Here is a 22,546-nt window from a genome sequence, read left to right on the forward strand (position 1 = left end):
TGAGCTGTCTTTAAAAAATGGTTGATGATGTCAAAAATCCCAAACTGACTGGCGTATTAAGTTGTCTCTCTATTACTCTACGTGTATAATTTTAAGGAAATTTTTGTCAGGGCGTTATTTTTATAGCATTTAAGGTAAAAATGATTTGTTTAAAAACAAAAACAGAGTATTCATAGAAATTATTTCCTAAAGGGTTCTACTCTATAGAAGAAATAGTTTTTGAAAGATTGATCCCACATCAAGCCTCAGAACAGGAAGGCTTATTCTTGATAATTCAAACCAGATGATTATAGATCCAAATATAGAAGAAACAATAAAAAAAATTTCTTAACCAAGATACAATTCCTAATTGTAATTTAAGTGATCATTTGCTTTAACCTATTAAAAAAGAAGATATATCTACAAACGCCTCTGAAAAAGCGTGAGGATTGAGAGAATGTTTCAACCTCATAGAGTGGACGACTATCAGATTAGATAGTGTTTTGAAAATGTTTCATTCGAGTGTTAACTAACATCTAAATAAATTGTTTTATTAGAATTATTTTCTTAATTTTCAGTTATTAATAATCCCGCTTGGTGCACCCTCTGGTGACTCAGACTTGCTATTACAAATAAATATTGATTATATTGATCTTGCATATTATTGATAACTAAACCAATTATAAGAAAATATATACAATACTGTTGGGTTTATTTATATTATTTTATTGCAAGTTACTTAAGTTAACTTTTTTTTTGCGAAAATACGTGATTTATTATATACTGATAAAAATATTAGGGCCTAAATATGAAAATATCTATAATAGAAACATTTATCTTATATTAAAAGCAATAAACTCGGTGGTGAATTGAAAAAGGTAACCATTATACTGATAAAAAGAACAAGCATGAAGAGGACATCCTAAAAATAATTAAATGTTAAACTTTCGAACAAAATTTAAACATGCACATGTTGTATATTAACTTTCTGTAAACTTATAGCTTTATAAGTTTGTGACACTGATAGTGTTGGGAACTATCGACTGTTTAGTAATTGACTACCTTTTACTATCGACTGTTTCAGTCGCTATTTTCGGTCCGACTGATTTTGTTACTAGTTACTATCGACTGTTTCAGTCATGTATTTTTAGTTACTATTTTTAAAGAAGCTTTAGTAGTTATCATGCGATCATTTTTAATTATGTTATGATTTAGTTTTTTTTTTCTATGATTGGGTTCTATATATTTAGTTCTATTATTATTTAGTATTTATGGTTATTGTACATCTTTAGTTTTTAGGTTTTATTTAATGTATATTGTATTGTCTATATTTATTATAGTATATTATTTGAAAATAGCAAAAAACTTTGTGGGGTAATATTCCATATCATAAAAAAATTCTAATCCTTTTTAAAACTATATAAAAAAAACTATATCTATATCTAAACTATATATATACTATATTTTCACTTAGAAGAAATAATATAACGTAATGTAATATAAGAAAAGAATGTGTAACACCTGTAACAAGTCATCTTCTCATAACAAATAGACAAATAGATAATCAGTTTTCACCTAGACTTTTTTTAAAGAGATTAAAAATATAAAATTCAATAAATTTCCTTTTCAAATGTTATTATGGTGGTCATGAAAAATTTCTCACATATGTTAAATATAAGAATTATTATAATAGGTAGTATTTTTCATGTACTTTGGAAACATTTCATGCAAATCTTAATAATACTTTAATAAAACATGTTTAATCACAATTCGTTTTTAAATTTCCGGTACGAATAGTTGGTGGCCCCCTAGTAGCAAAATAAGTCTAAGCTTTGTTCCATTTTTTTATGTATGACAGTTCCCTTTCCATGTTCTCTATATTTAGTGATCTAACATATAACGGAGATGTATATATTCCTTCGCGTACAAACTTTAAAAAAGAAAAGAAAAAAATAATTACTGAATACCATTAACATGCAATAAATAATTTCATTTTAAACGAAGTAGTATTACTTTTATATTTCAATGTTCTGTGGATCTGTCAACAGGATTAAAATTTTTCTATGAAATGGAATACTACCCCACAAATGTTTTATCGTATTTTAATATGTTAATTGCTATTTTCAAATAATATACTATAATAAATATAGACAATACAATAGAAATTAAATAAAACCAAAAAACTAAAGATGTACAATAACCATAAATACTAAATAATAATAGAACTAAATATATAGAACCAGAAAATTCATAACATAATTAAAAATGATCTCTAACCTAACGATGCCCATCGAAAAACTTCACCTATTGTTTATTTATCTGTCGCCTAGCAACCCATCACATCGCATAGTTACGACAATTTTTGACATATTTAATCTAATTTTTCAGGTTATTATGCAACCAGTAAGCTATTAAATCAAAAATATATAGTATCCCACATTAGTATATTATATGTTTAAGGAATATTAGTATAATTCAAAGTTTACAATAAAAAATAATCTAAGATAATAAGAAAAACTTATCGAACCTTCGCGTAAACACGGATATTTTCATAAATTTCCAACAACCTGTAATTTACCAAGTTACACCCTCTCTAATTTCAATCGAAATAGGTGTGAGTATGTTACGAACAACCAATCAAGGCCTGTGCCATACGATTTTTTTTTAAATCCGATATCGCCATATTCCCCTGGTTCATAAATCCACAATGAAAATGTGTTTCCTGCTTTGAAGGATAACATTTCTTCTCGTCTGTAGTAACAGAAACTAAAACCCGTATTTATACACGTAAATGCCGTACAAACGAATAATACGACTAAACCGTAATAATGAAATTTATACAGCTTTGTCTTCGTACTAGGAACTGGTTAAATAATAAATGCAGATGAGCGTCGAGAGAAATGAATTATTTTATGTTAAGTGGAACAGTTATATAATTAAATAGACAATTGTTAAAAACCTATTAAATATTAAATGACCATTGTTATCGGCCATGTGAACATAATTATGAATAAACCAGAATGGATTATTAGGCTAAACGATTTAAAAATATTTTAATATATGTTGGAAACGTATTTTTGGAGTCAGATGTTCGGTATATTTAGTGACACACCTGCCAAATCTAAATATAATGTTTTGTTTTGTACTACTTCGCTATTTCGAAAACTATTTTGATACAAAGAGGATATTTGTCAATGTCAATGTCAAAATATATTTCTGGAAAAGAATTCGGTTCGGAAAAACGATTCAATAGTAAACTAGAGTTAAATAGAGAAAATAATTTAAATTTAGCGTTTATTATGTATTCACTTTCAGCTAAATACATAATTTTAGTTTCGCTTTTTCTCTATATATAAGTAAATATGTCACCATAACCTCAAAACAACATTTGTCAATGTCAAAGTACATTTATCGAAGAAAATTGGGATCTGTTCTATTTTATAAGGAAAAAAACTACAATTAAATGAAAACAAAGAACAAAATTATCGTGAAAAATTAAGAGTTAAATCAAACAGTAAAACAAAAACAGTCGTTAGAGAATTTTACAATATGATAACATTTAACTACCTATTGCAAAATACGCGGAAAATTCCACCCACCGTAGTCTTTAAAGGTAATTTCTTCAAAGGTAATAATAATGTAAATATATAATAAAAATTCAAAAAACGAAGAGTACTCTTTTTGTATACTTTATATTTAATGGAAAACCTGCCAAAAAATAACTTCATTTAAGGAACAGCTTAAAAATAATTAATAAATAATAATAATTTAATGTAGATTTCAGTCCAAGCATAGTTTAAACATTACTTACAAAATTTAAAAACAGTTTTGTCAATTTAGATTTTTGGAGGTCACTATATCGAATGTTCTTATTAACATAACGTCTACATATTTATTGTATTTGAAATAACATATAAGACAATATAACGATATAAACCACTATATATTTGTATAAGGTTTATTAAGAAAAACACACTCTTTTACAATCTTCGTTATATTTACAGAAAGACCAGGCTAAATATAGAAACTATACTAAACTAAATTACTGTATTGTTATATTTGTATAATTTTTGTTGTTAAAACAATTTTAATACTCTTGAAGACAATGAAATTCGTTAAACATATTGAAAACAAGGGAAAAATGCAAAGAAACAAAGCCTAGCAGTCCTTTAATAGGCCACTTGTTATTGCTTTTTGTATTATATAGATTAGTTCAATAATTTCAATTTAAAAAATCACATTTATGAATATTTTTGTTTGGGTTTATTAACAAGCATTCAACAATTGAGCAGGTCCACAGAATAACAGATGTTATTGAAAAAGCCTACGAAAGTAAAAAAGTATGCTCAGCTATATTCTTAGATGCAGCACAAGCCTTCGATAAGGTTTGGCATGAAGGCCTTGTTCATAAACTACAGAAAATACTACCAAAACAACACACCGAACTGTTAAAATCGTACGTTACAACCAGAGTGTTTAGAGTCAAACAAGAAGAAGCGTACTCTAGAAAAAAAGAAGCTAAAGCAGGTTTACTACAAGGAAGTGTACTGGGACCAATGCTTTATCTAATCTACACCTGTGATATACCACAAATGGAGAATATTACGATGGCTACATTTGCTGACGATACCGCGATTATAGTTGTCGGAGACTAGAATAGTAAAGAAGCCCCGCGAAAATTACAACAGGCAAGTGACAATATAGATAATTGGACACAAGCTTGGAAAATAAGAATGAATGAAAGTAAATCTGTACATGTGCAGTTCAACTATAAACAGGCCGTATATATAAAGAAGGAACGGATAAAGAAGAAAAAAAGAACTGGAATTAAAATGTACGAAAATGTACTGGCTAATGAAAGAAAATCACAATTATCAGTACATAATAAATTGCTATTATATAAGCAAATACTGAAACCTATATGGACATACCATTCAATTATGGTGATGTTCTGTAAAGAGTAACATAAATAAAAGACAAATTTTTGAAAACAAAATCGTGGGAGATATTGTAGGTGCACCCAAATACTATAAGACTGATTACCTACATCGAGACCTTCAGATATCACACAGTAAATGAAGAAATCAAAAGAATTGCAAGGAGGCATGAGGAAAGACTCCATTCTCATGAGAATATTGAAATATTGCAGCTTTTGGATACCACCAGAACAGGACACAGACTCAAAAGAATCAAACCACCTGATATTGTGTAGTGAGGTGCATATATTAAAAAATACAGAAGTGACATGTATAAACATTCTTTCACCAGAGACTGAGATAGGGCCGATGGGTCCTCCTAGTTATATACCTAGATTTAAGTTATCATAAAGACAAATTGTAGGTTAGACGGAAACGACTAGTAACAATGAATTAATTAAATAATAATAAAAAAAATTAAATATGTCAATGTCGTAACCTGTTTGTCGATGTGAATTAGGTTATGTTCAGACTTTTATTTAATGAAAACGGCAATATACGTTAAAAAATTGAACGATATTTATATGTTACTTAACTGATACGTTGAAAATGTAAATACATGTTATAACGAAAGAATGTGTTGATTACGTATAATAATCGTAAGAACTCTAATCCACCAAATAATCAAAAAAATAAAAGTTGATATTAATTTTGTCCGTTTACAGATTTGGAGGTCACTGTAGTATTTCGAACATTCCTATAAAAATAACCTCATAACTCCCACGTATACAAGCATTTTGCATTTTAAAAGAACATACCGGACAAGATAACAATATCAACCGCTAATATATCAGATTAACGCAGAAGAAAAAAACGAACACCGTCTCTTTCGCGTACTTTAAAATATATCACCTCCGTAACCTTTAATATTTATTTTTACGATTGTCTCTGATATGTGGACGCAAGTTCCCGGAGCAAATGTAAACTACACGTATCGTATAACTAATCCGTAGTAACGAAATTTATGTAATCTGCTGGAGGCGCCTTGAAACAGGAATGATTAAATAATAAATGCAGATGGACGGTTACGCCCTCGACTCAAATGCATTATTTTATATTGAAATACTGGTTTGTTAGAACGGTAATATAATTAAATGGACGCTTCCAAGAACTTGCCGAATATATTAAAACAACTATTGTAACCTGCGATGTAGCAAGGCTCGACTTGTGTACAATAAGAACTCCTTCTATAGAAGCTGTATATGTATTATCATCGTTAGGTCGCATTTAGATTAAAGTTAAAATACATGTAGCATGATCGGCGATATATGTTGATGAATATTTTTTTATTAATTACATCTTACATTAGATATGCTTAGTACGATCTTAATTTATATATTAATTTATTACTACTGTTCTAACACATCAGTATATCACTAGATAGTATAAAACAAAGTCGCCTTTTCTGTCCCTATATCCCTATGTGCGCTTAAATCTTTAAAACTAAGCAACGGATTTTGATGCGGTTTTTTTCAATAGATAGAGTGATTCAAGAGGAAGGTTTATATGTATAATACATGCATAATATACTAAGGCAACATTGCTAATTTTAGAGGTTTCTAACGTGATGTCGTAAATTAACCTAGTTTTTTAGGCTTATTTAGCAATTAGCAAAAACGCTGCCTAACCCTACGAGTTAGATCAAATTAATGTACTACAGTATTGTACACCATAAAAAGGTCTACAAAAAAGTCCGCGATGGTATATGTTTATCTTTTAGGGATAACCCACATTAACCATTTTTATTGTTTACTTTTTACGTGAGAAAATGGCTTATTTACGAAGCTATTTTAAGCAATACGGCATTAATCCTTATCGAATTAAGTACCTTAAATACAGTGTGCAATTAATATAGATCAATATGGTTCCTTACAGCATGTAAATTAAACAAATATTTTCGGAGATATTACAAATTTAAAATTTGCGTTTAAAAATGTGTAATGTAATAAAAATTGTATGAATTTAGATATTCCAAAGATAGCAGGAAATCTTCATAGTAAGTATAGGGGAAGAGGAATTGTTTTACTCCAAATTTAATGCGTGCAGGCCAAGGGCAGTAATGAATGAACCAAAAATACTGGATCGATTTTAATCATGTTTTCATTGAGTGACATAGGCATATATATTTTATGCCCGTGCAAAGTCGGAGCGGGCCGCTATGTTTTTATATACAACGTTCATATTTTTTCTGTAGTGTATTTAATTTAGTATCAGCATTGCACCCGTGCGAAGCCGGGGCGGGTCGCTAGTATAAAATAAAACTCAAGTTAAGAATACACTTGTACACTACATAAGTTCATACGGCTTGGTTCGCTTTCACGTTGCTTTGATTTAGCAACCTTATTTCATATTTTAATCAGGAATATTGGATCACTTCGTAACAGGTTAATTGAAAAGTCTATTCAACATAATTCCCTTCAAGGGTGATACACTGATTATAGCGACCCTCCAACTTTTCGATACCATTTTTGTAGTATGATTTGTCCTCAGTTTCGGCGATCACCTCTTCTCACCATTCGACGAAAATTTCTTTCCAGCGAGCATTCTTTTAAGATCTGGAAACAGGAAATAGTCACTGGGGGCCAGATCTGGAGAATACGGTGGATGAGGAAGCAATTCGAAGCCCAATTCATGGTTTTTTGCCATCGTTTTCACTGACTTGTGACACGATGCATTGTCTTAACGAAGCAGCATTTTCTTTTTCTTCAAATGTGGCCGTTTTCTTCTCTCAAACGGTCCAATAATGCAATGTAATAATCGCTGCTGATGGCCCTTCCATTTTCAAGGTGGTAAATGAAAATTATTCCATGCGCATCCCAAAATACAGACGCCATAACCCTGCCAGCCGCCTGTTCCGTTTCCCACGCTTTGGAGCGGGTTCATCGTGCGCAGTCCACTCGGATGATTATCGATTGGACTTCGATGCCATATTTCATCCATTGTCACATATCGACGCAAAAACTCGGGTTTATTACGCTTGATCATCTTCAAACACTGCTCCGAATCATCAACTCGTCGTTGTTTTTGGTCAAAAGTGAGTTCGCGCGGCACCCACTTTGCACAGAGCTTTCTCGTACCCAAATATTCGTGAATGATATGATGTACACGTTCAATTGATATCTTTAGAGTGTCTGTTATTTTATTCAATTTCAATTTACGGTCACTGAAAATCATTTTGTGGATTTTTTAAATGTTTTCCTTTGGGCGTCCACTGTGTTCACCGTCTTCGGTGCTCATTTCACCACGTCTAAACTTAGCATACCAATCCTTGATGGTTGATTTTCCTGGGACAGTGTCCAGAAACTCGGCATCAAGCCAAGTTTTTGCTTCAACTGTATTGTTTTACAATAACAAAAGCTGCTTCACTCAAAATGCTGTAATTCACAAACTAATGATCTGTCAGCTGTCAAATTTCTACACGCATCTTTTGAGGGTTATGACTAATACCATGTGTAAAAACATACAGATTTAGTTTGAGTAGCGGCATCTATGTGTCAAGCCGGGGACTTTTCAATTGACCTGTTATATTAATTTGATTTCGAGGTGATCGTGCAACTCTTCATCGATTACGTAGCAATAAGCATTGATAATTAATCGTAGATCTTTCTTTTGGCTGCGTGAAATTACTAGTTGATTTGATTAAAACATCAACCCCATAGGTCCAAATTGAGTTTGTGATTCACAGATAAACCAATCTTTTTGATTTTAAGTCAAGTTCAGAGTATCAGCCTTCATCAGTTGCTTAATTTTGATTCTAATCTGCTCTGCTTTTTGTCTATAGTGATGTTTCCAATTAAATCTACCATCGAGATTTATGTCCAGGTTTTGAATTGATTCTAGATGAGATATCGGACATCCGTCAAGTGATCCATCATGTGATTAGGTTATTATTGGATTGTTGCAATTTCACCTCAACGCAAAATTAACATAGACAGATTTGGAGCATTAAGCTGTATAAAATATTGCTGTGCTATTGGTACCGATAAACTGTGTGGTATTACAAGCTATTAAACCAAGTCAAACTATTACTACAGGTGTATGCTAACGTGGATTGAACACTAAAGTGAAATAAACAGTAGAGTGAATTGAACACTAAAATGCATTAAACGCTAAAGTGAATAGCATACTAAAGTGAATTTAACATTAAGGTGAATTGAACACTAGAGTGAATTGTACACTAAAATAAATTAAACACTAAAGTGAATTGCATACTAAAGTGAGATGAACACTAAAGCGAACTGAACATTAAAAAGGATTGCGGACTAAAGTAAAATTAACACTAAACTAAATTGAACACTAAAGTGAGTTGAGCACTAACTAACATTAACAGAGTAACAAGTTGCAAGAGTTATAAAGGATACAGTAGTTCGAATGGGAAATTATCTCGCATCCACCGTACTGGTCTGGTATAGCATCTTTTGATTAGCTTTTATTTAAATCGATGCAGCATGACACACGGTTTCGAAATGGTGAAAAAATGAATCGTTTATTGATTTGTTGCAAAATCAACATTATTATTACAATCATTATTACGGTATCACCTTGTTGTTAGAAAGATGGGGAAATGTTCTAATTGAACAATTAAACAGTGGCAGTGTCCGTTATTTCTTCGTTTAGGACGAGAAGGAAATTTTGATCATAGATTACCTATAAGCTAGTAAAACGATAATTTTCAGGTCATTGTAACAGTTTGTTAGAAAAACGAAATGAAAATCAGAAGGTGTAATATCTGATGAATATGGAGAACATGTTAAAACTTCCTAGTTAAGTGTCCCTGTAGGTTTTGATGAGTGCTGCAACATTTCTTGTTAAATTATTAATACGTAATTACTAGTAGTTTCCGACTAACCTACAATTAGTTTTTAAAATAAATTAGAATTAAGCAAATTTAGTAAATATTGAAGAAACCCGAAAATCTATAACAATAATATCCATGTAAATATTTTCGCTTTTGCATGCTTATTCCTTAACTTTTCATCAATATTCAACCCAAGATAGATTCTGGAAAGCTTATGGATGATTTCCTCACAGTAGACTGACTCTATCGTGTAATAGTTTTGATACTACTCACGACAATTTCTTTTTCACTCACCTTTACATTCTAGAAAGAATCAGTGTACCTCAGCTGTATATTTTTATAAATTAAAATAAGTAATCTACATCATTGATGCAAAATAAAATTAGCTAATGTTGTTGACAGTTGTTTAATCGTCTAAAGATTTTGTTAAACGACAAATACTTGTTTATATTCAATAGCTTTATCCAGCAAAACAGCCTCTTTTTGACAATTAACACTTTGCCATTATTCTAAAAATAAGATCATATTTATTAAAAACATTGATCTTCAACAAATAAAAATATATCTGTAAATAAAACTTAACCTCTTAGTAAAAACAAAATGTCTATTATCAATTTCTCAATATGCATTGCTTCGCTTGAAATTACAATTCTAAACAATTAACTTTCGAAAATTACAAAAAAATAAAATATTTTTCCTATAAATCCAACAAAAAACATAATAACCATTCTCAGGTATCAGTATTCAACTAAAAGGCTGTCTTTTGTTTGTTTTTTTTTAATTATATAATACATATTAGATTAACCGTGACCTATGTGGCCCTGTATCTTATTAAAACCAACCTTTTCAATCAAGATTTTTAATATGTCACTATTATCTGGGCAAGTTACAAAAATAAATCAACTGTAGTGAAGTCGATGTAATGCTGTTCGCTTGTACGAACTAAATTTAAAAAATATACCGGCGATCAACTGATCAAGGCGTTTTGTTTATAAAATATAAAGCGTGCTCTGTGCATTTTAAAAATGTCAATATAATTTACATAATCCACTCCATGAAGAATAACGTTCATTGGGTGGTCTCAACGTTCAGATCGCAGATAGCAGCTCAAACAAAATTAATTAATTGTTTAAAACAATCGCCAATAGAAAAATTACCTTGTTTAATGTATCGCATACATTTAATTTAGTTATCTCCGTTTGATTAAACTGCTTATTTACTCTTCAATCAAACTTTCATTTATTTGATACAAAATATTTTTTTTAATTGGGTTTGGTGGTTGTATTTTTAAAACATTTCAAAGCATGGATTTCTTTTATTACTTAAGTTTGAACAAAACGCAAACATAGTACTTCAATTGTTTTATCAACGGTAACTTATCTATATTATGTATGAATATATTCTTTAATAAACTGGTTCATCTTAATATCTGTTATTAACGAAGTAGATAAGTGTTGTAGAGAAAATTGTTTTACTAAGGAAATATACAATTGAATTATGTTCAAAATAAAAAAAAATTAATTTAATACAGCAACAAACTGATAATATAATCGCTTTACAAATTGATGAAATTGACTTGTGAAAGTAGCGAAGGAAAAATATAATAGTTTATACGAGATGAAATAATATTAGTAACTATGAGGAATAAACAAATACAGTAGGTCTAAGATATAACTTGATTTTTATTTTTAGTCTTTCAAATCTTTTTAATACTTACCTTCCATGGATGTTGTTCATAGAAATCAGATTAGATTCGATAAATTTTAGCTTATATGAAAAAGTTTATATTGGATTGGACAATTTAATCCCTTAAATTCAGTGGTATCCATATTAAATAATTGTACCATTCCAACAAATTTTTGATGAAATGCTAGTTATTCAATTACCTTTATTAAAAGTTAATTGGTTATTTTGTATGTTAAAGTATGACTACTTAATAAGTTTATAAATGCGCTAGACTTTGTTAAAATGGCAACATAAATTATGAAAAAATAACAAAATATTATTCATGAATCATATAATAATTCCAACAATAACAATTACACTGCCAAAAATACTTTGTATAAATTATTAGCATCATTTCAGGACCATATTGATTAGAAACGAAATGGTGAATGCGCTTTGATTTTGCTTATTCAGATGTTTTTCCAATGGCAACTCATTATGTTATATATAAGTATATTTATTTATTAGGATAAAGGATTTAGTTTAGGGTATATAAAGACACTGGATTGCTTAAACTAAACAACAAAAATACGTTTTATAATGTAAATATATATTTATATAAAGATTCCAACAATAACAATTACATTAGCAAAAACACTCTGTATGTATTATTAGTAAAAAAATGCAAATTTTTATAGCTACACGATATGTTATGAAGCTGACTTATAAGACTAAATGTATATTTAAAAAATGTAAATGTATATTTTTCGAAATATTATTATATAATAATGTGTATAAATATAAAATTGTATGAATAGAGTTTTGGTAAAATGGTAACAACTTGGTGATGTAACAATACATCTGGACGATTAAATTATCCTTACTAAATGCAGCTCGATTATTCTATGTACAGGAATATGTCTCAAAAAAACATTTATATTATTGCACTTGAATATTATAATAACAGTTATACCAACACTAAACTAAATTAATTATTTCAGAAATGCATTCAACTTTGGTCTGTTTCAATTTTTAGGTTGTTTTGAATAGGAAGAACGATTTATAACAACACATACCTTAAACATAAATCAAAGAGAGGCGATATGATAACAAAAGCACATAATAAAGGAAATATAATAGTTATACTGTTCTCGGGGTAAGATTAAACAAACGGTTTAATTGTTTAAACTTGAGCATATTCAGCTATAGCTGGTCCGTGGTGAATTACCATGTAGTCATGGTAATACATCATAATACATAACGGTTGGCCTATTATGATGGAAGACCAGACAACAATATTGCCAAATCGTGGACCATATCTTTTCTCGACGAAACGAGATAGATATGAAAGCGGAACTTGGCCCATCATTCCCATGAACGCCCAAATTTTGTAAGTTTTCAAAGGCACGCTCACCTACAATAAAATTAAATCATTATCTATTGTTTTTCGCTGTTTAATTTGTTATTTCCGTTAACTTCATATTCGCTTACGAATACATTTCAAATAAAAAATAAGATCTAAAGTTCCTTTGACCTACGGAACGCAATAATAAATTATATTTCACGAAATAAACATACACGTGTATATTTATCACCATTACGTGACGCGTTAGAATTTATAATTATAATTTAATTATGTAGTAACGCGATATTAACATTATATTTTTTAAATAGATCATAAAAAAATAAAATTAAAAAACGAACATACCATGTATTCATGAAAGAAGGCACTGATAAAGAACACCACCATACCAGCCGTTGATTTCCCATAACCCATATCTACCATGGGTAGATATAAATGTCTCAAGGCCCATCGATGCACGGGCAAATTCCAAGTTCTCCAAAATGTGTCGATGTTATTAGCATTCCACCAATCCGCGTAGAAATGCCTATCGGAAAATTGAAGTATCTCGCCCATCAAGTTCAAAAACGAATGGAAAAGTATATAGAACATTATTAACCAACTTAAATGATTAGGAATCTGCAAAAAAAATGTTTTTTAAAATAATTAATTTAGTTCGCGCAAAAAAAAAATTCATAGCTCATTGTTATGTGTATTGTTCATCAAGAAATAAAATGAGAGACAACATTTACTTACTGCTAACTTGAGTAATCTTTCGGTAGCCAAAGTATAATCCATATTGCTAAATGGAATCAGGGAATTTCTAACTGAAGGTATCATGTACTGCTGTATCACAACCATTATAATCTGAGTTCCAGCAACAAACTCAAAAGCCCTTCGAAGTAGGAATCTGAAAAACCAGTGGTTTTATAGATTATAATTAATGTTGGAGGTCGCACCTTTTCCGGATTCTTTCAGTTCTGGGAAAGTTCAATTCATAACATAATGTTGGGGCTAAAATAAAATAATACAGGTCTTTCAACGTCAAGTTTTCGGGGTAATGAACCAAGCCATTGCTGAGATCTTCACTAGAGCCCTTTTCATGTTCTTTACTTGCTTTGTTCGCTTTTTGTAGATTGCTTAACGAGACGGATTGGCGACGCATTGAGCTTTTATTGCTGTTATGTCTAGCTCCACGACACCACATATTTACTTGTATGTATGACCATACTTTTAGGAACAATACACTGTAGAGAGTGCAAATTGTAGAAGCACCAACTAAAACAAATGTTTTTCATGAAAAAATTATTAATACAATTCCAGAATTAAAATACCTAAACTAAAGCCATCTTTGACGTGTATAATAACCATTGGCAGTAATATCACAGACAGTAAATTAACCACATGAACTAGAATCCCTATTCTATTGGAAACAACTTCCTAAAATTTAAAATGTTATACTTTAAAGAATTATTTTAATTAATTCTACTTACTGCAGATAAAGCTTTTTCTGTTACTAAACAGAGTGTAACAGGTACCACATGATCTGAAAGCCAAAAAAATATATATAGAACTTCATACTAATTTGTTTCTTTTTCAACTTTTAATACTTTCATCGACTTTGTATACTCACATAACAATAACAGTAACGTAGGATATCCTGAACTATCTTCTGGATTTATTATAACATAAATCCACTGTATCGGATCTACCCTAATACCATACCTGAAAAATAATTATTGAAGTACAATATAATTTGTTTGTTTCATTTATTTAATCATGGAGACTCCAACATAAATGCTTTTTAATAAGTGTCAATCCAGAACAGACAATTCTTTTAGTAGCATCACTAAGCCACTGACCTTAAATATATAAATAGGATGTACTTTTATGCCTTTTTAAATAATTATCTTACTAATTTAAAATTAATTATGTTAGCATGAAGTAAAAAAATAACCAAAATTAAGTATGGAAATAAACAGACATCCTTTATTTATTTATTTAATCAAGAAGGCTAAACAAGTCAAAAATTATTAAGGGTTAAACTAGAAATTGTTTTAAGAGTATCAATATTTTTTAGGTGCATAAAAATTCATTAAAAAATATTTTTTCCTGAATTTTATAATAACTTTACATGAATACTGATTAATAAATTAATTATGTAAGCAGTAAAAACAATTAGTGATGCTGCTTCAGGCAATTATTATTGTCCTTATTTTATTACTAAAACAATGATATAGTTTACTGGTTAAATTGTGTTTCAAACTGTCAACAGCCTTGATATTATTTTTATCCAATTTTTGGACTCCTAAACAACTTATAACTATTTATCTTTCTAGATAAATGATTAATTAGCTTAGTTGATGACCCCATAATATAAAATGTTTAAAAGATTTACAGTTTATTTTAATGATTAATGATTCTTTGTGAATTTGATGAGAATATAGTAGTTTCCTTAACTTACTTTATGAAATTTTCCAATAATAATCTGAGGCCACCTATAGATAATAACAGAAAGGCCCAATTAACTAAGCCTGTAAAATTATCAAATCCAGAGTTCCAAGAAAAAAGCGAATCTCTTGGTTTGTGGCATCTATAATTAAAAACGATTATTAAACGAATTCGTGATCCCAATTAAATCTTACGGTTTATCCGGCTGACTTTTTCGCACTTTTTGTTCAACTGCTTGAATTTCATCGGCTTTTGTGGCACTTAACGCTCTTTTACGAGGTCCTGGATTTTCTTCCAGCATTATTTGTTCGTCTAACGAATACTTGGGTATACCAACAAAGACATAAAACTATATAATACTGAACTAATTTCCCATAAAAAATCTAAATGAATAATGTTGCACTTTAACCTATATGATACCAAACAAAAAATATTTGTCCTTATCTCACCTATTCAAAACAACTGCTAGAAGCAAACTTCTACGAAGGTTATTTAAAAAAATCTTATATTTATCTGTCTCAGTAGTGTCAATAAAAAAGATAGTAAAATTACTCGATAGCAATCTAGAGAAAGAAAAAATTTAAGAAACTTATTTAATCTTAATTTATGATATCTACTCGGCTAACTGGTATATGACCAATTAATGTCAACCAATTATAATACAAAACAAGGTAATTAAATTATCAAATTACTGTAATTGATTATAATACAAAAAATATATATTACAAATTAAAATATATCATTTTACATTTGCATCACAGATCAAATGTTCTTATTCTGTGGGACCGATATTTGCTCTTGCATTAACCTTGACTTTGTCACGTGCTTGTAAAATTTTTATTTAAAAATCTATTATTAACTAAGAACATTTTGGTTAGAAAACTATCAAATTCCCGTTTTTATGTGACTTTGAATGTCGTGAAAATAAAAACACGCAATAGAATCAATATCGACATAATGAACTATTCAAATATGCAATCGATATAATACATCCAGCAATATTACTACTATATACATAGGTTATCAGCAGATTATATAGAAAATTTACAGTAGATATTTGAACAATTAAGTATATGATATAGTTATATCACTGAACTACGTCATAAAATTCCACGCGCCTGTCACTCGTCGGGTCATTAACAACGGTAGGAAGAAATTTTGTTCTCTCTGATTTGACGTCTACTGTGCTCCCAACCCCTGTTTGGACTTGGATGTTAGAGGTTGAATTTATAATAATTTATTAGACGTATCGTACTGAAATCTCTAGTCTCTGGGAGTTATCATTGTAATTATGAAAATTTGGACAAGTGAACATACATTCAAGTAAGTAATGACTTGTTTTAAAAAGATATTGTGTAATATAATTTATAATATTTTTAGTCATCCATGGGAAACTGTAGCCACAGCAGCCTGGAGGAAATATCCCAATCCTCATAATCCAGCAGTTATTGGCACAGATGTTATAGAAAGGAAAGTTATTGATGGTGTATTACATACACAGAGACTAGTTAGTTCAGTATGGTATTTCCCAAGGTGGGCTCAAGCAGTAAGTGTTATGTTGCATCAATTATATTAGAGTTAGTTTTTACCAGTTTAATTTTTTTATATTTTAAAATAATATTTTACATATTGATTTTTGGCAACAAAATTTTTACCTTAGAATTTCATCATTTTTAAGTGAGGTTGATTTGTATTGGTTCAAATTTTTCTTTTAATAGTTGATTGGTTCTGCAAAAATCTGCTATGCAGCTGAACACTCAGTGGTTAACCCAAACAGCCGACATATGATTTTAAGGACCATCAATTTAACATTTTGTCGACATATTGCTGTAAATGAAACATTGAAATATGTACCGCATCCATCAGATCCTAGTAAAACTCTGTTGAAACAAGAAGCTGTGGTAACTGTAAAAGGTAGGTAATAGTAGGTACATAGTAAACTTAATAGGTTTTTATGTGCAATACTAAAACTACTAGAGGTTATGTATTAGGTGCTATCCTTTTTTTTAGGAGTTCCGTTGACTAGTTACATGGAGGATTTACTAACTACAAAAATCTCTAACAATGCAGGTAAAGGAAGACAAGCGATGGAATGGGTTATTAATAAAATTAATGATGAAGTGAAAGATTTCACAAAGAGCACAGATGAAATATTAAATCACACCAAAAAATCATTAGATGACTTGACATCAAGTGCAAAAAAGTCCATGGGAGACATTTCACAGAAAGCAAAGAAGAGCTGGGATGACATACCGCATTTGAAGATTAACAACAGTTTTACTGAATGTTAACTAAAAGCTAACTTAGGCAATTGTTTTATTGGAATGAAAGTATTACATTATTTATTGAACATATGTGTTAGGTTCAATGTTAATGAGAATGCACTGACAGTGGTTTTAGCAATAAAACATAAAGTGAGATGTTTAGTCGAATGGCTAAGAGTGCCTGGATTTTATTTATTTTATTACATTCCTCTGCTGGATGTAGTGTAGCCCTTATCTATGGTTTAAATTGATTAAATGAACAATTGTGTTTATTTATAACAAACAATGGTATGTCAAATTTAAGATGTATTAAACTAATTAATAAATGTTATGTAAGTATTTCTGATTTTTATTTAAATCACTTTAATGTCCCATACAGCTTTGAATCATTAATTGTCCACCAAGGTAAGAGTAAAGGTAAAAAGCTAACCTACTTTTATGTTTCTTGAATATTTAACATGTGAGTGAACAGGTGTCTTAACAGCTTAGAATTAATATTAATTTGGTAAGGATTCCTTATTTTACTGCAAATTCTTTCAACAGGTAAGGATTTAAAATCCAATATCAATAAATTATTTACTAGTTTAATAATTTCTGTTTCAAACTATAACAAATTAAATTTTCATATATTTTTTTTTCATATTAAGGAAACATAAGTATGTTAAGTCTAAAATCAAAGAATATTTATTAATTAAACAATATTGATTAGTTGGATTTCTGCTACCTGTTTTTTCAATTTCGCGATAAATTGTAACTTATTTGACTGAAAACTAATAGTTTATATTTAAAATCTACTATATAACATACCTTTTAGACATATTTTTAAAAATCATTCATTAATTATATATACACAAAATATTTGTCATGAAAATACATTTATTGAATCTAAAATTTTTGTTGTCAAATAGGATTGTCTCAGTTTTTATTTATTTTAATGTGTAACTATCACCACAAAATATACAGACTTTAAATATACATAAAATATTTCAATGTTGTGGGACTACCACAAAATAGACTTTTCTGTTTTGTGGTAACTACCATAGAAAAAGTAACTACGCAATATCCACTGTCAGCTTTCAAGTCACTGACAAATATTTTAAATGTTAGGTTATTATCGTTAGTGTTTACAAAAAAAGGAAATATATTCAAATTTTTTATTTATCACTTTGGGTTTTTAGGAATACTAAATTTTGATTTGAATTTTGACTAGCTCGTGTTTAGTTATAATTCCATTCTGGCATAGTTCTTCTTGTTGCTAGAGTTGCTATTTGGTTTTTGTATTCTGATATAAACTTTAGTAATGGAGGATGAATTTGATGACTATCAGGAATGCTTTTCGCAAGAAGGTATACTGTTAAAAGAAGCCCCACCTTCACATGAAACATATATAGATTCTATTGGAATAATTATTATTCATGAATCTAAAAAAGATGGGGGTGAGTCAATTGATGTGTTCTAGTTTAATAAATGTAAATAACAAAAATATTTATTTTAGAAGATTTAAAAAAATTCATGCTTGAATGGAAACCAAATGATATTACGATTGATTCAGACATTCAATATCAAGAATGGGCTGTTGTCAATACTGTTCAGAAAAGATACAGGACTCTTAGTGGTACTATACCAGATCCTCATGTAAAATTTAGATGCTTAAAGATTAATTTTGACATTATCAAAAGGTATAATATCCAATGTAGAAATATATTACAAATTTAGAAAAATGTATTAATAATTTACACAGCTTCAAAGTACAAAACAAGGGTAGACAGTTAACATTTTATGATGGATCATCTGAAGTTCTCTGTTCTTTTCTTTTTCAATGTGGGAATTGTGATGTGCTAGTTGCTGCATTAAAAACACATTTGAGAATTGGAACTTCAAAAAGAGATAGACAGCTCTATGTTATATATGACAGTGATAGTCCAGAATATCAACAATTGAATAAATCATTTGCTGCCCTTAATATAAAACATGATCACTCCTTATGGGACTTTGTTAAGAACATTAAGGACAATTCTTATGAAGGAAGCCTTGGGGCATTTGCAAAAGTTACTAATATTGGTAAGTTCATTTTCTTATGAAAACAAGATAAAAACGATGGACAACTTGTTTACATCAAAATTATTTGCAGTATTTAGCAGTTTAGATGGTACCAGATACCCTGATGAAATAACAAAAGACGATTTAAATAATTCTATAACAGAATTGGGTGACGAAATTGTCCATTCAATGGCACCCTCTCTTGAAGATGGTGTTAGTTCTGCTTTTCAATTGCCACCAAGGAAAGAATTTGTTAGATGTAATCCATTAACTGAAGAGCAATGGGACAGTCAGCTTAATTCATCAGGACAACTGGAGGATGTAGACGATATAAAAATGTCAATATTCAAAGGGGTATGTAGATGTAAAATGTATTATCTATATTCATTGTTTATTAATGTTATTACATTGTAAGTGTAATTTTAAAGGGTGTTCACCCCTCAATCAGAAAAGAAGTTTGGAAATTCTTGTTGGATTATTATCCCTGGAGTAGTACTCACTCTGAAAGGCAAGCCTTGGTGAAAGTGAAAAGAGATGAATATTACAGGATGAAACTTCAATGGAAATCTTTCAGCAAACAGCAAGAGAACAATTTTTTGGATTATGCCCAAAGGAAGAGCCTTGTCGAAAAAGATGTGGCTAGGTAATGATTAATTTTTAAAGTTCTTGGAATATTAATCATAACAATAATGTCATAGGACTGATAGAACTTTAGAATTTTATGCTGGAGATAACAATATTAATTTACAAACACTAAAAGATATTTTAATGACCTATGTAATGTACAATTTTGACTTGGGATATGTACAAGGCATGAGTGATTTATTGTCGCCTATTCTATGGCTGATGCTTGATGAATGTGATGCTTTTTGGTGTTTTGTAGGATTTATGGACAAAGTTGTAAGAATCACCTTGTTCCATTAATATATCAATGTGATATGTTTGTGATTCTAATTCTAATAACTGATTTGTAGATGTCAAATTTTGAAATTGATCAAGCCGGTATGAAGGAGCAGCTGACTAATCTTCATGTGCTTTTAAATTTTGTCGACCCAAAACTTGCCAATTACTTAGTGGAGCATGAATGTGGCAATATGTTCTTTTGTTTCCGTTGGTTGTTGGTATGGTTCAAGAGGGAATTAAGTCAAGAAGATGTTATGAGGTAAGTCATATTCCCATATTTTTTAAACCTCTCACTGTCTTCATCAACATTTTTTAGTTTTTATAGAGTTTATTGTGCCCCTTGCTTCATTAAAACTTCTTTTTGGTTTTCTCCTCACTGTTCTATTTGTATCGATTATTATAGACAATATATATTTTTGATATACTTTACCATTTTCCCATTTTTCTGTTGGTTATTAGCATCCCGTAAATAGTAAGTCTTAACTGTAAACTTTTTTGTCTCTTATTCCTTATTAAATTTTATTTCTTAGGTTTCTTTGTCACCATTTCTCAGTTTTCGTTGATTAATGTTAACATAATCAATATTTCTTGCGTCTTTCAGATTTTGGGAGGTGTTATGGACTGGCTATCCATGTCAGAACTTTCATTTGTTGGTATCTGTCGCTATTTTAGAACATGAAAGAAATGCCTTAATGGAAGAGGAGCGCGGGTTCACAGAAATACTTAAGGTATTATAGTTAGGCAACGATCTGAAATAATTTTAAGATTCTTTATAATTGCAGTACATCAACGAATTAAGTGGTAAATTAGATATATCGTTAATGATTTGTAAAGCCGAGGGAATTTTTCATCAAATAAACGATTCCGACTATCTTTCCGATTCGGTGCGACCCATCTTGGGTTTACCCGTTATCGGCACCAATAATTTAGGTAAGATTGCTAAGGTTATTGTTTCCTGTGTTAAAAAAATGTAATTCAATTGTCAATTCAATTGTCAATTTAATTGTCAATTCAACTGTCAATTCAAATTTTAGACAGCCACGAGCAAAGTCCGTTTGAATCTCCGGATATTAGTAGTACAGGAACACAACCCTGTTGTTCCGTGGAGAACGTCAGGATAAGCCCCGATGAAATAGCGTACGAGGACTCGATCGGTTCTAATTTTTTATAGTATTACCTAACTGATTTTTTCACTTTTGTATATAGTAACTGTAACTTTTACGGATAAGATCCCAATTGTTTCCACCGTTCGCTATGATTTTCAGCTTTATATGATTTTTAACATGTACCGCAGCGTTCTTCTGTGTAATGTATATTCTACTTTTTGACTCTAACGTATGGTTATTTAGGGTAAGTCGTATCTAAGGAAAAAAGACCGATGAATCTTCGATGGATTCATTGCGGATTTGTGATCGATAAATTGAAAAGCAAACATTTTATATAAACGTTTCCTAGGAATTTATTTAAACTCCCTTTATGCCTATTATTGTCGTTTCTATTTTTATATAGATAAACACTTTGTATTTTTAATTGTTTGAAATATATTTTTGACTGTGTATCGAGTTATTTACAAAAAAGACTTTTATTCAATTTATATGATTCCCCAACCGTTCTGTGCGCCTGATTTAGTTCCGTCAAGCATCTGGCTATTCTCCAAACTCAGAAAAACCGTTTCGAAAACATCGCTTTGGGGAGATTGAAACCGAATTAACGAAGGCCGTGCCAGATATTGAGTTCAACTGTTTCGAAGATTGGAAATAACGGATGAAATACATTTGGAATATTAACTGGATGTCAGTTTGTATTTTATTTTAAGTATTTTAGGATCCGTCGTACAGATTTTGTTTGGACATCACTAGATATATCCAAACAGACTTTGTTTCAATTATGCAGCCTTTTTCTTCAGGTAGGTTGATTTTTTTATTATAGAGTTTATGGCGTTCTAGATGTTTTGTACATCATTGGTCATTATTATTAGTTATGTATTTATTGGTCTTTTCTTTCAATTATAAATATTTTTTTTATTTTTGACATACAACTATTAAAATTAGATGTCCGTAATATTGTTGGATGAAGTGTAATTTGATCTTAATTGTTGCTTGGATTTGATGCCCTGGGCTACTAGATT

The 22,546-nt window shown here is 30.0% G+C and overlaps 3 protein-coding genes across 7 annotated transcripts; 2 read left to right on the plus strand and 1 right to left on the minus strand.

Annotated features, from left to right (window-relative positions):
- Window positions 1-12,011: 12,011 nt before the first annotated feature.
- mdy (diacylglycerol O-acyltransferase) lies at window positions 12,012-17,003 on the minus strand. 4 transcript variants are annotated; one of them, XM_076399545.1, is made up of 11 exons: window positions 16,867-16,944; window positions 15,661-15,774; window positions 15,406-15,594; window positions 15,225-15,353; window positions 14,394-14,485; window positions 14,254-14,306; window positions 14,095-14,200; window positions 13,720-14,038; window positions 13,517-13,670; window positions 13,127-13,399; window positions 12,012-12,832 (listed from the first exon to the last, which is right to left on the minus strand). In XM_076399545.1, the coding sequence occupies exons 3-11, from the start codon at window positions 15,510-15,512 to the stop codon at window positions 12,602-12,604; spliced, it is 1,464 nt and encodes a 487-aa protein (XP_076255660.1). In that variant the 5' UTR covers window positions 15,513-15,594; window positions 15,661-15,774; window positions 16,867-16,944; the 3' UTR covers window positions 12,012-12,601. The 4 variants fall into 4 exon arrangements, with proteins under 4 accessions (XP_076255660.1, XP_076255663.1, XP_076255659.1 ...); XM_076399548.1 differs by lacking the exon at window positions 15,661-15,774 and having other exon boundaries at window positions 15,406-15,533; window positions 16,867-17,003; XM_076399544.1 differs by lacking the exon at window positions 16,867-16,944 and having other exon boundaries at window positions 15,661-16,325.
- slmo (PRELI domain containing slowmo) lies at window positions 16,326-17,814 on the plus strand. The gene is made up of 4 exons (XM_076399549.1): window positions 16,326-16,534; window positions 16,592-16,757; window positions 16,930-17,125; window positions 17,222-17,814. Exons 1-4 carry the CDS (start codon window positions 16,503-16,505, stop codon window positions 17,500-17,502), a joined length of 675 nt encoding a protein of 224 aa, XP_076255664.1. The 5' UTR covers window positions 16,326-16,502; the 3' UTR covers window positions 17,503-17,814.
- Window positions 17,815-18,320: 506 nt separating this feature from the next.
- Window positions 18,321-22,027, plus strand: Tbc1d15-17 (TBC1 domain family member 15/17). Of its 2 annotated transcripts, none has more exons than XM_076399543.1 (11): window positions 18,321-18,582; window positions 18,654-18,911; window positions 18,971-19,154; window positions 19,217-19,536; window positions 19,607-19,869; window positions 19,944-20,158; window positions 20,214-20,415; window positions 20,490-20,677; window positions 21,020-21,146; window positions 21,201-21,348; window positions 21,453-22,027. In XM_076399543.1, the coding sequence occupies exons 2-11, from the start codon at window positions 18,776-18,778 to the stop codon at window positions 21,587-21,589; spliced, it is 1,920 nt and encodes a 639-aa protein (XP_076255658.1). In that variant the 5' UTR covers window positions 18,321-18,582; window positions 18,654-18,775; the 3' UTR covers window positions 21,590-22,027. The 2 variants fall into 2 exon arrangements, with proteins under 2 accessions (XP_076255658.1, XP_076255657.1); XM_076399542.1 differs by having other exon boundaries at window positions 18,501-18,591.
- Window positions 22,028-22,546: the final 519 nt, after the last annotated feature.

Source organism: Rhynchophorus ferrugineus, unplaced genomic scaffold, assembly GCF_030347505.1.
Source record: "Rhynchophorus ferrugineus isolate W39M unplaced genomic scaffold, kcgeb_rfMv2 rfM3, whole genome shotgun sequence".
NCBI classification, from domain to species: domain Eukaryota; kingdom Metazoa; phylum Arthropoda; class Insecta; order Coleoptera; family Curculionidae; genus Rhynchophorus; species Rhynchophorus ferrugineus.